At 41.4% G+C, this 13,446-nt stretch overlaps 1 protein-coding gene across 1 annotated transcript in view; it reads left to right on the forward strand.

The window, feature by feature from the left end:
• The window catches only part of TDRD1 (tudor domain containing 1), a 31,799-nt gene that overhangs the window by 274 nt on the left and 18,079 nt on the right, over positions 1-13,446 (forward strand). The window contains exons 2-9 of the mRNA XM_064464479.1: positions 6,681-6,763; positions 8,180-8,250; positions 8,443-8,590; positions 8,989-9,094; positions 10,315-10,375; positions 11,866-11,970; positions 12,329-12,511; positions 13,159-13,305. Coding sequence (XP_064320549.1) covers positions 6,681-6,763; positions 8,180-8,250; positions 8,443-8,590; positions 8,989-9,094; positions 10,315-10,375; positions 11,866-11,970; positions 12,329-12,511; positions 13,159-13,305 — 904 coding nt within the window. The remainder of the gene's footprint in view (positions 1-6,680; positions 6,764-8,179; positions 8,251-8,442; positions 8,591-8,988; positions 9,095-10,314; positions 10,376-11,865; positions 11,971-12,328; positions 12,512-13,158; positions 13,306-13,446) is intronic.

Genomic DNA, 13,446 nt, shown 5'->3' on the forward strand with positions numbered 1-13,446 from the left:
TCAGGCGCTGGAGCCGGCGGCCCAGGGGGGCTGGGACATGGCCACCCCCGCAGGTACCCGGGCGCAGCCCGCACCAGCCGGCCCCGCTCCCTCGCCCAGCCGCGGCGCTCCCGCACTCCCTGCCGACAGCAGGCAGATGGAGGGGAATGGAACGAGACGTGAGCGGAACGTGCTGAATCTCACACATAGGTAGTTTAGAGCATTTGTATAAGTATTATTTCAATCAGGAGGTTGTTGGGTTTTTTTCCCCTCTCCTTAGCTAAGCATGCATTACAGCCTTTCTGCGCGGGGGATCTCGCGTCAGGCATTCCATGGTGTTACCCAAGACCCGTAGCCCTGAGGAGCTGCTGTGTAGGAGGGCTTCTTCACCTCAACAATTTTTAGAGACACGGTCACAAATATACCTCCCCCTTTTGCAAGATGAGTGCACAAGTAATGCCTAATAAAGGCTCTTCCCTAAGGAAACAGCTCCTGGTTTTCCAGAACCAACCCCTACATGCAACGTCAAAAGCCCTTGCACCTACATGCCATGTAGGAGTAAATCCAGTGATGTTAATAAACAAAGCCCAGCCTCAAGTAACGCCTGCCAGTACTTCATTCCTTATTCTGATGGGATTAAAAAAAAAAGTGTGAAAATTCGCTGGGTATCAAAGATCTGGAGTATGTTTCAGTGCTGGGGGCAGCAATTTCTCCATGGAACACAAAGCTTTTTGGAATCCAGGGCACTACATAAGTGGCATTTTATTTTATTTTATAAAAAATAAGTTTAAAAAACTACCTTAGCAGACAAGCTGTTAAGTGAGAACAGTTGCATTCACTATAGCAGATCAGGTAAAGTAAGCAATGGCACCTTTCCTGCAGGAACTTCATAAACATAACAATAGAAAAGCATGTAAAAATCATAAAATCATTTGGGTTGGAAGGGGCCTCAGGAGTGTACATAGTCTAATTCCCTACTCATGGCAGGGCTAACTTGTATGTTAGATCAGATTGGTCCTTTATTTTGGCTAATTTACTTTTATATACATATAAAAGTATATGCTTTATCCCTATAAAACCCAGCGATTATTTCTTCAGTTCATACCTTGGGTGATTTTGAAAATAGAATGTGCTGCATAAGTTTATTTACAAATATGAATTGGAAGCATTATTTCAAAGCAAGTTATTTTTCTCCATATTCTTTCCACGTAATTGGAATTTCAAAAATCACAAATGCAAATTTTGGGGTCCTAGAAAATGCTCCCTTTAAACCTTTTTACAGATCCTTATAAACAACTCTGGGATCTTAGAGAACATCAATCCGTACACCACTCAGAGCTCATAACCATAAACCTTCGCATTTTCATTATTTTGGGAAAGATAATACTGCTTCAGATAATTAAACATTAATATCCTAACCATCACCTCTAAAGCAGTGGAGGAGCCAGCTGAAAAACATTTCCATCTTTAAAAACATTGTTTAGGTGAGAGCATAAACTGGAATAAGTCGTGGAGAGAACTCATGGGCTCAGCTTTAACCTCCAAATAATAATTTGAAGGCAAAAAATCTAGCCATTGCTTTGCTCATGCTATGCGTTCCATATTGCTAAAAATACATTAAAAAACAGGTGTGGAACAGAGGTAAGGGCAAAATTGTCCATTTTCAGAAAGCAGTGCCATGCAACACTCACTTGCTAACTGCCATGCAGCCCAAGTCTAAGCTTTGCTTTCGGAAATGCTTCTTTGCCACTCCTACTCCTGTTCTGCAGCAGAACAGCAAAGTTCACACAGCCTGGCTGCTCTGCAACAGTCACTTCCATGCCCAAATGCTTCTTATTTGGTCTTCTAGTCATTTAAAGGCAACCACAGAGACACCAGTGTACTCTGGCCCCAGTCCTTAGATTTATGTCCCTGCTTTGCTGTACACTTTGTCTGCAGTCCTACTGATGTTAGCTGAATGTGGCTTAGTGCATCCCACCAAACCTGGCAGAATTTCAGCTGATTTTCCCCTCTTATTCTGGATGTTTTTTTTCAGCAGGACTGAAATCAGGTTAAGAAAATCGAGCCCGATTAGCAGATTTCTTCCTTAAAGGCAGGTGAAGTTTTTTTTTTGTACTCAGCTGGACTTCCCACAGCTCTAGTCCCAGCATTGATGCTCAGAGAGTTCTGACTCTTACAATACCTCTGCTTAGGCCAAATTTTAGTCTAAACAATATCTTACCCCAGGAGGCAGCCACAGATACTTAGGGAATGATAATGACAGGATATAGAGAGAGCCCCTTTCCCAAACTGTCTGCATTCATATTAAAAATGACTGAATTATTGTAACTCTTTGTTAGCCAGCCATAGCTCTCATCTGGCATGTACAAATGCTGAGGAAGACAATTTCTGAGTGAGAGAACTTATCATCTGAAATACAGACTGTCATACACAACAGCCTTCTCTTCTGCTGCAGGCACAAGCTCTGCATTGCAGAGGCAGCAGGAGAATTTGGCCCATATTTTCAAAACATTGTAGCTCTGGGTTTTGGCTCATGCTTTGTTATCTAAGAAAAAGAAAAGTAAATGTTCATGTAGTTGGTGAATTTCCAGGTGACGTTAATTCTACATAGTGGTTTTAGAGCTTTGCCCACCAGAGGGGCTTACAATCCTATACTTTCTCCTTCAACTAAAAAAGTGTTAGCAACTCCACTTCAAGGGAGAACAACGAGGTGGCTGAAACAGCAGATGTGCTGAACACCCCACACCCCTCTGGGGCCACCGGCGCTGGAGGGCCACGGCTGGCACAGCTGAAGAGGAGCTGGGAGCAGAGTCCAGGCTGCCTGACTCCTTCCTCCGCATTTGTCAGAGGGCTGGTCTGTTATTAATTATTGAGGGCTGATGTGACTCCTGCATTTCATATCCTGGCAAGCTTACATGAAAAGTTATTATTTTCTTCATTAGGAATCGCTTTCCTTGTCATTCTAAGCAAGCACAGTTTGCCAGGGGCCTTCAGGGAGCACCATCCACAAAGACCCAGGAGCCTCGTCTTCCCCCCCAGTGTCAGGTAGGGACAGCAGCACTGCTGAAGCTGCAGCCCGGGTGCTAAGGCTTTGCCACCACTGTCATGCCTGACCTATGCACGGTATAGTTAAATCCATGTGACTGTGATTATACAAGCGCTCTGACTAAGTTATACCTGGAAAACACTATTTTCATTATATGTTGTTTGGACTGTCCTTTGTTCAGCATGTAGCACAGTGGTGTCCCAGCTAGTTCCTAGGCACTTAGATCCTACAAATTAGAGCTAACGACACACGGGTACAGTTACTACAGAACCTGCATGTAGGCAAGCCCAAAGCTCTTGCTAAAAATTGCTGGCAAGCCACATCAACCTCCTGCAGCTCCTGAGGTGTTGCTCCTGATCAGACTCCGTGCTAACAGCACTCTCCCCAGTTACCTGACACTCCTTCACATTTATCTTTTTCCACTGCTGCATCCAGACCTGTTATTTTTCCTTTCTAGAATCAATTTTACTGCTGTCGTTTCCTGCCCTTTCTTGTTGCAGTATCCTGAGGCATGGGAAGTCCCAAATAACTGACATTTAAAAAACAAAAACAATGAAAACAACATTTGCCCTGGCTCAATCATTCTTTGCAACTTCTAACAAAACTTTGTGCCAGTTCATGTGCTGATAAAGCTCTACGTCCAGCAGGATACTTGATTTTCCTTTTCATTGCATCCTGCAAATATACTTCCAGCGCAGTCTATAGTGTTAATTAGTGTCATTTCTAAAGACTGTTCAGACTGGCAGCGTTGTTTTAATTCAGCAGGCCTTGGGGATCAAAAGGGTTATCCAGCGGAATGTACCAGAAACGTGGATATTTTAAGTCAGAGGCATAGCCTAAATTTTATTTTATTTTTTGAGAGATTTGCATTACAGAGAAGTATTTCTTAATGCCTCGCTGGTATTAGTGCTTCTTGGGCACAGTGATATTTGGGCTGGGAGGCAATGGAGGCTGTACAATCATGATTGTCCTGCCTCCCTGCAAACTCCCATGTGCAACTCAGCCTACTCTGATATGCAACGCTGGGCAATTTGGCAGATGGATTTCCTGAAATCCCACCTAATCCTAATTTCCCCTCCTGCTTTCAGAGCAGCCTCTGATACATTCACCTTCTACTCAGACTGCAGCTGAGGGCTGGAGGTTCGTTGGAGCCAGGAAGCCTTTCCTGACTTTGGTACGTAATATCTAAACCACCTAGAAAAAACTCGGCAAACCTTTGATGTGTTGTTCCCTTTTCTTTTGAGAAAGCTTAGAAGAGAACAATAGTTTGGCAGACAGGATCCTAGACTTAAACACAGAAGATTTACACTGAAATGCTGTCACAGCCAGACACTAAATGACTTAAAGGCAAAATAGCTGTGCTTCAATTTCTTCTCTGTGAACAGAGATAATTATTCCCTGTCCCACAGAACATGTAAGAATTAAAATCCACCACTGATTTTATATATTTTAATAATAAGTACAACAGAACAGGCACTAAAATAGACTAGATTCATTTATTTTTGATGAAAGCTTAATTGCACAGCCCTGGGAACACCTGAGAGCATGTCTAAGTAGCAGCATAACTGCAGCAGCGTTGAGGATGAGGTATGTTTTCCATCATAGACAGAGTTGTGAGGATGAGAAATAACAGGTAAGAGAAGGGAAAAACATCTTGTACAGAAAAGGAGAAAGGACAAAGAAAAGCAGAGAATAGGTTGGAAATGGGTGACGAAGTGATGTAGTTTCTAGGCTGTGTGGCAAAACTGAAATATTTTGAAATACAAATGCATCAATTTGATGTATCAAATTTCATCATTCTTGCATAGACCTTACAGCCACTTTCTGAACTTGTATGAAACAAGGTTGTCTAACTGATGTCCTGAGAGAATTTTCAATCTATTGGAGAAATTTCAGACAGCAGCTATAGACCTTTCCTGCTGCTGAACGGTGACCGTTTGGCCCGGGGTGCAGTATGCCTGCTCCTGTGAAGCACCGACAGGCCGAGTCAGGAGAAGGCCAAGGCTGCTCAGGCACAGCCAGAATTGTGAATATAACCTGTAGGGTTTTCTGAAATTAAAGAGCTAAGGACAGTGCTACTCATTGCTCTCCGTAGGTAGTATTTTGTAACTCTTAATTATTCTTTCATCATTTTGTGTCACTAAGAGCAGGGCAGTACACGCGTCCCCGAGGAATGCATAGGGTTACTAGCGCAGCCGTGGATATTTCACTGTCGCTCGCCAAATTATTGCTGCAGAGTGAGAAAATCAGTGGTGCTTTTGAGTAGTAAAATAAAAGCAGTCTCTTGCAACATGCCGGTTGTAATATGATTTGTTACTAACATGCTTTTGGCCAGAGCTCTGGCAACCATGCAATAGCTCAAGTGAAAACCACACAGCCTTAGCTCTTGGGCACAGGGACAGAGACGGCCACCGATGAGGAGGTGCCAGCGATGCTGCCCGTGCACCTCTGGCGGCTGAGGTGGAGGGGCCCGCCCCGCCCGCCGCCGGGGGTCTCTGGTGCAGGGCCCCTGTACCTGCCGGTCAGTCACACACGGGTAGGCAGCCGCTACACACCTCTCCCTAGAGCACGCCGTGCCGGAGCGCCGCGGCCGCTCCCCGCCGCGTAAGATGGCGGCGCAGCGGGGAGCGGCAGGCGCCGGATCCCGCCGGCCGGGCAGCACGTGCCCCCGCCCCGCCCCGCCCCGGGTGGTCCCCGCGCTGGGCGGGACGAGCACGGGGCTAGCAGCCGGGGCACCGGCGGCGGGGCACAGCCTCTCTCTTCCCAGGGTCGGTGTTTCTGCCCCAGCCCGGGGAGGGGGTGCCTCGGGGGCTGGTGCTGCCGGGAGGAGGGAGGAAGGCGGCCCGGGGCAGCGGTGGTTCTGGCCCGGCCCGGGGCAGCTGTGGTTCTGGCGGCCCGGCCCAACCCAGCCTAGCCAAGCCTAGCCTTGGCTGGAGGCTTGGGGGGGGGATGTTTTAATTTTACTATGCGTGAATTAAAATAGTACGTGCCGGTACTACTCTGTTGTGGTTGTGAAAGCTCGTTTCTGGTTGATTGCAGTATTAGTTTGTGTGCCCAAAGACTGTTCTGCTTTATTTGCAAGTTCATTTTAATTTGATTTCTCCCCTAAAATATAGCAAGAGAGTATTTCATTCAAAATAATTACATTGTGTGTTAACATTGGGAAAGCAGGTGCCAAGAGTTCCTCTTGGCAGAGCCCGGGGCAGGAGTTTCCCCTCGGGCAATGGCTCTGCTCGCTCAGAAACTGGTTGCTGTTGCGGGGCTTGGGGCCTTGGCCCAAGGCTGCGCTCCCAGTCGCGAGGAACCGCGGGGAGCAGCTTGCTGCAGTGGGGGGGCAATTTACCTAAACTCAAGCGAGGCCCCCTAAAGAGAGACGGGTTGCTCGTGAGTCCAGCAAGCTGAGTGTTCAGGTCCTGGTCATCAGTGCTTTCCTGTCACAGAGGACTCTTGTTTTTAACTTATTTTTAATCTGGAGTGTTTGTTTTTTATCTCTTTAATGCAGAAAGTATTTAACTTTTTACAGTACAAGTTAAAGACATAGTGGCGAATCAACCTTCCAACATTGATTCTTAAACATAACTTCAGAACATGACTTAAAAATATTAAATTATTTGTGTGCCTGTCTGAATTAATCTTTAAATCTGTGCTTTTGCAGTTATTTGGCCTACAGCCACCTTTTGTCATACTCTGACGCGAACATCTACATGATGGCGGAACCGCTTGACATGAAGAACAAAGGTAAGAAAGTTGAAGGTGGAGGTTAAAGCAGCAGAATCATAGGTACCAACTTTCTGTTGAAAAGCTCTCGGTTTTGAGGCTGAATTTCTGAGATGTCTTACAAAAAGCAGTCTTTTGTGAACAGACAGTACAGGATGTTATTTTGCCAAGTGTAGAAACATTATAGAAAGTTTCAACTGCAGCACAAATGCAGTAAAAGAGACACTTTGTCCAAAGCTTGCCAAAGGTATCTTGACTTTGTCCTTCTGTAACTCTGTATATGTTTGATTATTGATAAATATTGTCAGCATGAATATGGCTTATAAATACAGCTAACTCCTAGTTATCCAAACTTGTGTGGGCTGGAATGCCTTAAATAATTGAAAAAACAGGGTAATTGGAGTACTGGGGAATTAGGTGCAGATACGTGCAGTGGGAGTTCCTTCAGCAATGTGTATTGTCATCATCAGTGCCTCAGTAGTGTCTGATCCATGTTCCCTTTTATGCCAAATGGGGTGGGAAAAAAGACTCGATTCTGGGAGATCTGAGATAGCTTGGTATGTAGATATCTTTGGTCTGGAGCGTTCACGAAGTTTGATTTCATGTTAGGCAAGAGTTTTAGTTCAGGCCAAGTTTACAAGATTAACTTGCTTCCAGGTGGGGAAGAAAGGCTGCATAAGCTTTATGTTGGCTCTGTGGAGAACTTGGGCTAATAAGCCTGCCAGAGTGGAACAAGCTTAAAGTGGCATGCATAGTCTACAACTGAAACAAATTTTTTGTAGGTAAATGAGTTGCCCACTTATAAAATGATAGTTCCTAGTATATTGCTATGCAGACCTAGCTAAATCTTTGTTGTGTAAGAGTTGTTTGATAAAGAACAAACTCACCAGAAAGACCACAAGGCTTATTAGGCACTCACTGGAAAGTCAGAAATCTCTTGTTTCAGAATATTTTGTTTCTGAATACTTGTTGATGTGACAAAACTATGCATAAGTATAAACTTAACATAGACCACATGTTCAACGGTATTGAAAGAAATTTGTAATGTTATAGCTACTGTAAAATTGCCCTTTCTGATTTGCCCTGTGGATATTGGAAATTATGTACAGGTTTTTTTTTGTTCCTGCTGAACAACTTCAATTGAAACAAATTTATGGATGGAAGACATGAAGACCTCTATCGAGTGATAAGCACAGAGCTCTGAAACTGTTGCTTTAATAACGGCACTGATGGTAGGTTTGAATAAACTTAGTATCAGGGTGATAACATGAAGTGACTTCCAGAGTGTGTCATGGTCCTGGCACCTTCAGTGGCTCAAACATGTTAGCAGAATAGTAGGAGTTGATAAAAGCCTTGTGTCTTCTGCAGATACTCCATAACACAGGCATGCATTAGCATTGTTAAATCAGATCCCTTTGCAAATGCTTCTGCTCCTAGGAAGTTCCATGGAAGGCATAACTGGTAGAGGGAATTCGCTGTTGAGAGCTGCAACTGATAAAGGAAATATGGTGAGTTATTGATGCTTTATAATTGCCCCAAATGTTCTGAGCATTTTTAGATAGCAGAAATGGTCAGCATGTATTGCTCTTTCCAGAACTTGGAAATTTTTACTTTGTTGTCACATTTTGGTATATGAGGATGTTTCTACCCTAATGGGCAGCTTTTTATGGTAAGAACCACTTAAAATTTTTCTTCTACAGGTGATGCATTCTGATTCGATTCATGAGAAGCCAAAGAAATTGCAGTATTCCTCTGAAAATGTTTTCTCTATTGGCTATGATAAGAGTCTCTTTAGTTCATTAATACCACCCCCTCCAGTAAGGACTTGCCATCATTGTGGTCTGTTTGGTAAGTGCCTGTTGCCCTGTGGTCTGTGATGAGTAACATATTTGATTGAAACCTCATCAGAAGGTTTGCTTAGAAATATCTTAAAATGGATGTATATTTTTCTCTCAGATGCAAGTATAGTGATTATTCAGAACAGAGTTGGAGTTGTGGAACTGATAAACAGAAGAGAGCAGCTCCTTAATAAAAAATTTGTTTTTTCTTTCCTAAATATAGAAGGAACTTGGGGCATCTAGGGCAGTAATGTCTGATAGCTATATGTGAATACAAATATCTACATACATGTGCTTAGAACCGGAACCATCTTGTAAAGCAGTTTTTAAACAATACATAGAATCTGTGTCTTACCAGATGTTGTCTCTTCTGCTATAGCTGTTTAGATCTGACTTTTTTTTTTTAAGGATCCCTCAGATGTTCACAATGCAAGCAAATATACTATTGCTCTTCGGATTGTCAGAAGAAAGATTGGCCAGCACATAGTGTTGTATGTGAGCCAATTAAACAGAAGTAAGCTTGTCAAAAGTTCTGCTAAATAATCTTTACAGAAAGACAATATACTTTATTTTATACTGTACAATATACTGTTCTATACTGTATTGTACCAATACAACTTACATGGCCATGTAATGACACTATTACAGTAAAATATGTTTAGTATTCTTAGGCTAGTACTGCATTATCTCATGCTTGTCAGAAAACTCAGCTCAGCTGCTTTAGAAGGCTGACTTGAAAGATATTGTTGGAATTCTTGAGGTGTTCTGTAGTGTGACTTAAAGCAAACATTATTTTTACTTGTGTCAGAACTATGTGAGCGTGCAGTAAGAATACCAGCTTCTCACATGACTCTCTTACTGCTGTTGATGACATAGGGAAGGGAGGAGAAACAACACTCTGCTTTCCAGCAGTGGCATAGTTAAGGGATTGCATTTAACAGACTCTGAAGGGGCATGCTTTGAATCTAACTGTAGCCTCAGTGGACTTCATGGATATTTTATCTTTGAGCACAGCTGCAATTAGAAGTTGTCTCAGCCAGGCCATTCTCCAGCTGTTTTATCACTTTTCAACATGCCAGTTCAGATGCTCAAGAGATCGCTCCCTAATCTGTTTCAATTAAAGTAAGCACCATTAGGTTATGACACAGTACAAACTGACTGGCTGGCTTTGGAACGGTTTAGGGGAGTGATCTGAGCGTTTAAGCTGACAATCTCTAACAAGGAATGATGATTGCAGTTCAGTGAATCTGCAACCAGGTGTCCATAATCAAAGTTTACAAGAGATGTTTTTTTCCCCACAAGTTTTGCTACAGTGACTGAATGGGGGCGGGGGGACGACACGACACAGCGTCAATCTGGCATATATGTTATCTGGATATTACTTATGTATTCAACTGAAATAGCAACTTTATTTTTTTTGCCATTTTATAGTTCCTAAAGTTGGGTTGGGATTACAGTGTTAGCAGAATTCCACAACAACAGTGTAAGATTTCTTCTCCATTAAAAAAAAATTAATGTGTTTTTTGTTGATGGCATCAGGAAAAAAACACCAGATGTTGCATCACAGAGAACAAACAAATTTGCCATTCTGCACTTTCTTGGAGGAGGAATAAGGGTTGACAAAACCCACATACTATGAATTCAGCCTTTTTGCTCTATTTGCAAATAGATGTTAGGAATGCTACTTCTCTGTCTTTGGTACTTCAAAACTAACATATTTTTCTTTGATTACAGTGTAAGTAATAAAAATGGAGGCAAGTTACCTGCTAAAACAGAGAAGGGAGTTTATCCTAAGGTATAGAATACAATTTTCACTATGTCTTGAATGGATCTGCTGTGAGCTAGTTGCAATATGCTTAATTTAACCTGTACAGGAAGGGAGCAAGTTCCAAAGATGAAAATCTACTCCTTTTAGAAAGATCAGTGCTTCAAATCAAAAATTACTGGTAGAAGCATTCAAAAACATGTTACTTCTAGAGCCCTTAGCAACACTATCAGACAACTCGTGTGAAAAAACATCTGTGAAAAAGTTAAAAATCAAGACGAGCGTGATGTTGCTAGAGGAATATTTTTAGGAAGGAAACAGATGTAGCTTGTCCAGTTCAGAAAAATTCTGGTATCTTGCTTTCTGCATAGATCATGAGCTGATGCTTGGAGCCTTGTAAATTATCTGAGATGTACGTTTAATGTAGTATTGTATGGTAACAGAGGCAGATAGCTTTTGATTCTTTCTGTAGCAGGAATTAAACATGACGCAGTTCTCCTTTGCAATGTTTTGAAGCCTCTTTTCATCTAACTTTCAGCCAAACATTTCCTCTAGTCTTCCTATGAACTTTTCTGCAGGAGATCATTTTGCTGTCTTTGTGGTTTCTTAATATTTATGAAAGCGAGTGAATGTGTATACCCCCAACTAGCCTCATGTTTGCACAGTACAAGAAGAGTCCTTTGTCATGCACTTCTTTGAAGTAGCTGATTCTTCTGTTTAACTTTTGAAGGAATTTAGAAAGGAGACTTCATATTGGGTCGTTAGACTTCTGTTGGTTCATCCTAATAAGTTTCTGCTGTGTGTGTACTTGTGACTGTGTTCTAATAAAATTTAACAACTGATTAAATATTGTTCAATATGCAATATATTTATATGTATTTTGCTACTGTACTGTGAAATGTGTTTTTTAAGGAAAATTTCCTGGAAGGATCTTTGTTGTAAATAAACAATTAATTTGGCAGTTGCAATGATGATCTTGGTCATCATGCATTATCTGTGGTATGTTGGTCCAAATGTGAAAGAAGTTTCCCTGAAGGATCTGGATGAGATTATTTTTCTAATGTTTTTAGGATGTCACAGACACAGATGGTGTATGTTAGGCAGGTTACACTAAATGTTTAGACTTGTTTTAAAAATGGATGCCAGCAATTAAAACAGTAGCTATAACCTACTCTGGTGTTAAGGCTACAAGGAAGCAGGTGGAATTCAATTCCTCTTTTTCATGAGACCATCGTAAACAGGAAATATAGCTGAGTTGTCCTGTAAAACAGGTGTGAAAGGAAGAGGTGAATGTGTGAGACTTCACGTGTTTTTCATTCTGTTCAATATATCTCTGTGATAATGTTTTAAGTTATTTTCAAGAGTAATACAAAGTTTGTAAGACTTCTTATTGAAAGACAACAAAAGCACTTTTTTAGGTGTTTCTTGAAATGATAAAAAAGTCTTTTTTCAGTTGTTAGTACAAGGAGCTACAGCTGACCGACTCCAGTTTAAATGTAACTTGTAGCTGTTTTGAATAGGGAAATTCAGCTTATGTGGATCCTTTCAAGACAGAAGAGGACATCAAGAAAATAATGATCTCAGATCTCCAGACTCTAGGGATCAAAAAAGCTATGGAAGTAAAGGTACTGTTATTTTGGAAGAATCATACAATGCGTTGTTCGGTTGCATTTGAAGCTTTGTTAAGCATATATAGCTGTGTCTCACCCCAGTGTCTTGTCTTATTTTGTTAATATGTAAAATTCCTTTATGTTTAAAAACATGAGTAAACACAAGCTAGGGGGAAGTGAGTGAGTAAGATTGTTTCTGTGAAGGCAAACATCACTGGTTTTGTTCCCTGCAGTTAATTACTGCTAGATTCAAAACAAAATAACATCATCAGGTGTAGGGTGAAATGCATCTATTGAAATGAACATGGGTCCTGAATAATATACTGTAGATTGTTCTTGCATAAATATCTTCTACTGTGGCTTTTCTCTTTAGGGTAGAGTAACAGAGTTCAAGAGTCCAAGTGAATTTTATATACAGATGAGTTCGCCAGAAGTTTTAGACCAGATCAGTAAACTTTCTGTGAAACTGCAAGACTGTTATGCTAACACAGTTATTCAAGAGCAATATATTGCTGTCAGAGGGGAAGTCTGCATTGCAAGGTGTTCTTTGGATCAGGTAACATCTAATTATCCGTAAAATAACCATTCTGTTTTGAGCTCGTCATATTTTACATGTTTTGCTTTTATGACTCTACTAGTGAAGGCTGCTAATTAGAGATCAGTTTATTGTGGTGGAATTGTGGTAGTAACTAGCTTTATAACATCTGGAACTCAAATTTAAGGTACTGACTTTTTTCCCCACCTCTAAAAAGTTTACTTCTACGTGTTTATGTTCATGAGCCCTGTAGGCACTGTTTGTCCTGCTGTTGCTTGAAGGCTGTGGATGTTCTTAACAAATTTAAACTGCTGTAGTTAGGACAGTTTGGAAGATGACTCTACTTAATTAAGGAAGTTATTCTTACTTCATTTCTTACCTGGTTTTTCTGGTTGCACTTCTATAGCCACATCTAGTTCCTGTTTCCCTTCTCACCCCTTTTTTTACTTCTTCCCCTTTTTGTCCTCCATTGTTAGCAGATGCTTGATTTACTGTACAGTAGCCAGTATCCATAGGAGTAGTATTTTACCTTCACAGCAGTCAACTCTGCAGTGAACTGTGTTCATTTGAGTCACTTCATCATTGGTCAGTGCCTTTGTTGATAAACCTGATGAAGTAAAGCAAAATATGTTGAGTTCTTACTAAGATTATTCTTTATTCCTACACAGACCTGGAATAGAGCACTGGTGAAAGATGTTGATATATTGAAAAAGAAAGCACAAGTATTCTATATCGATTATGGGAATGAAGAAAATATTCCACTCTCCTGGATTAAAGCTCTGCACAGAGACATTGACCTGTTGTTTCCTCCATGTGTGAGTTCTATTTTTCTAACAGTAGCTGAGGTATTTTAAATGAACAGCTCTGAAATGAGTGTAACTCATGTCTCAGTGTAACTGTCACTATCGCAGTATTTTGTGTGCAGTGAAAGTGATGCATAAAAACTGCTCTACTAT

This window comes from Phalacrocorax carbo, chromosome 12, assembly GCF_963921805.1.
Source record: "Phalacrocorax carbo chromosome 12, bPhaCar2.1, whole genome shotgun sequence".
Classification (NCBI taxonomy): Eukaryota; Metazoa; Chordata; class Aves; order Suliformes; family Phalacrocoracidae; genus Phalacrocorax; species Phalacrocorax carbo.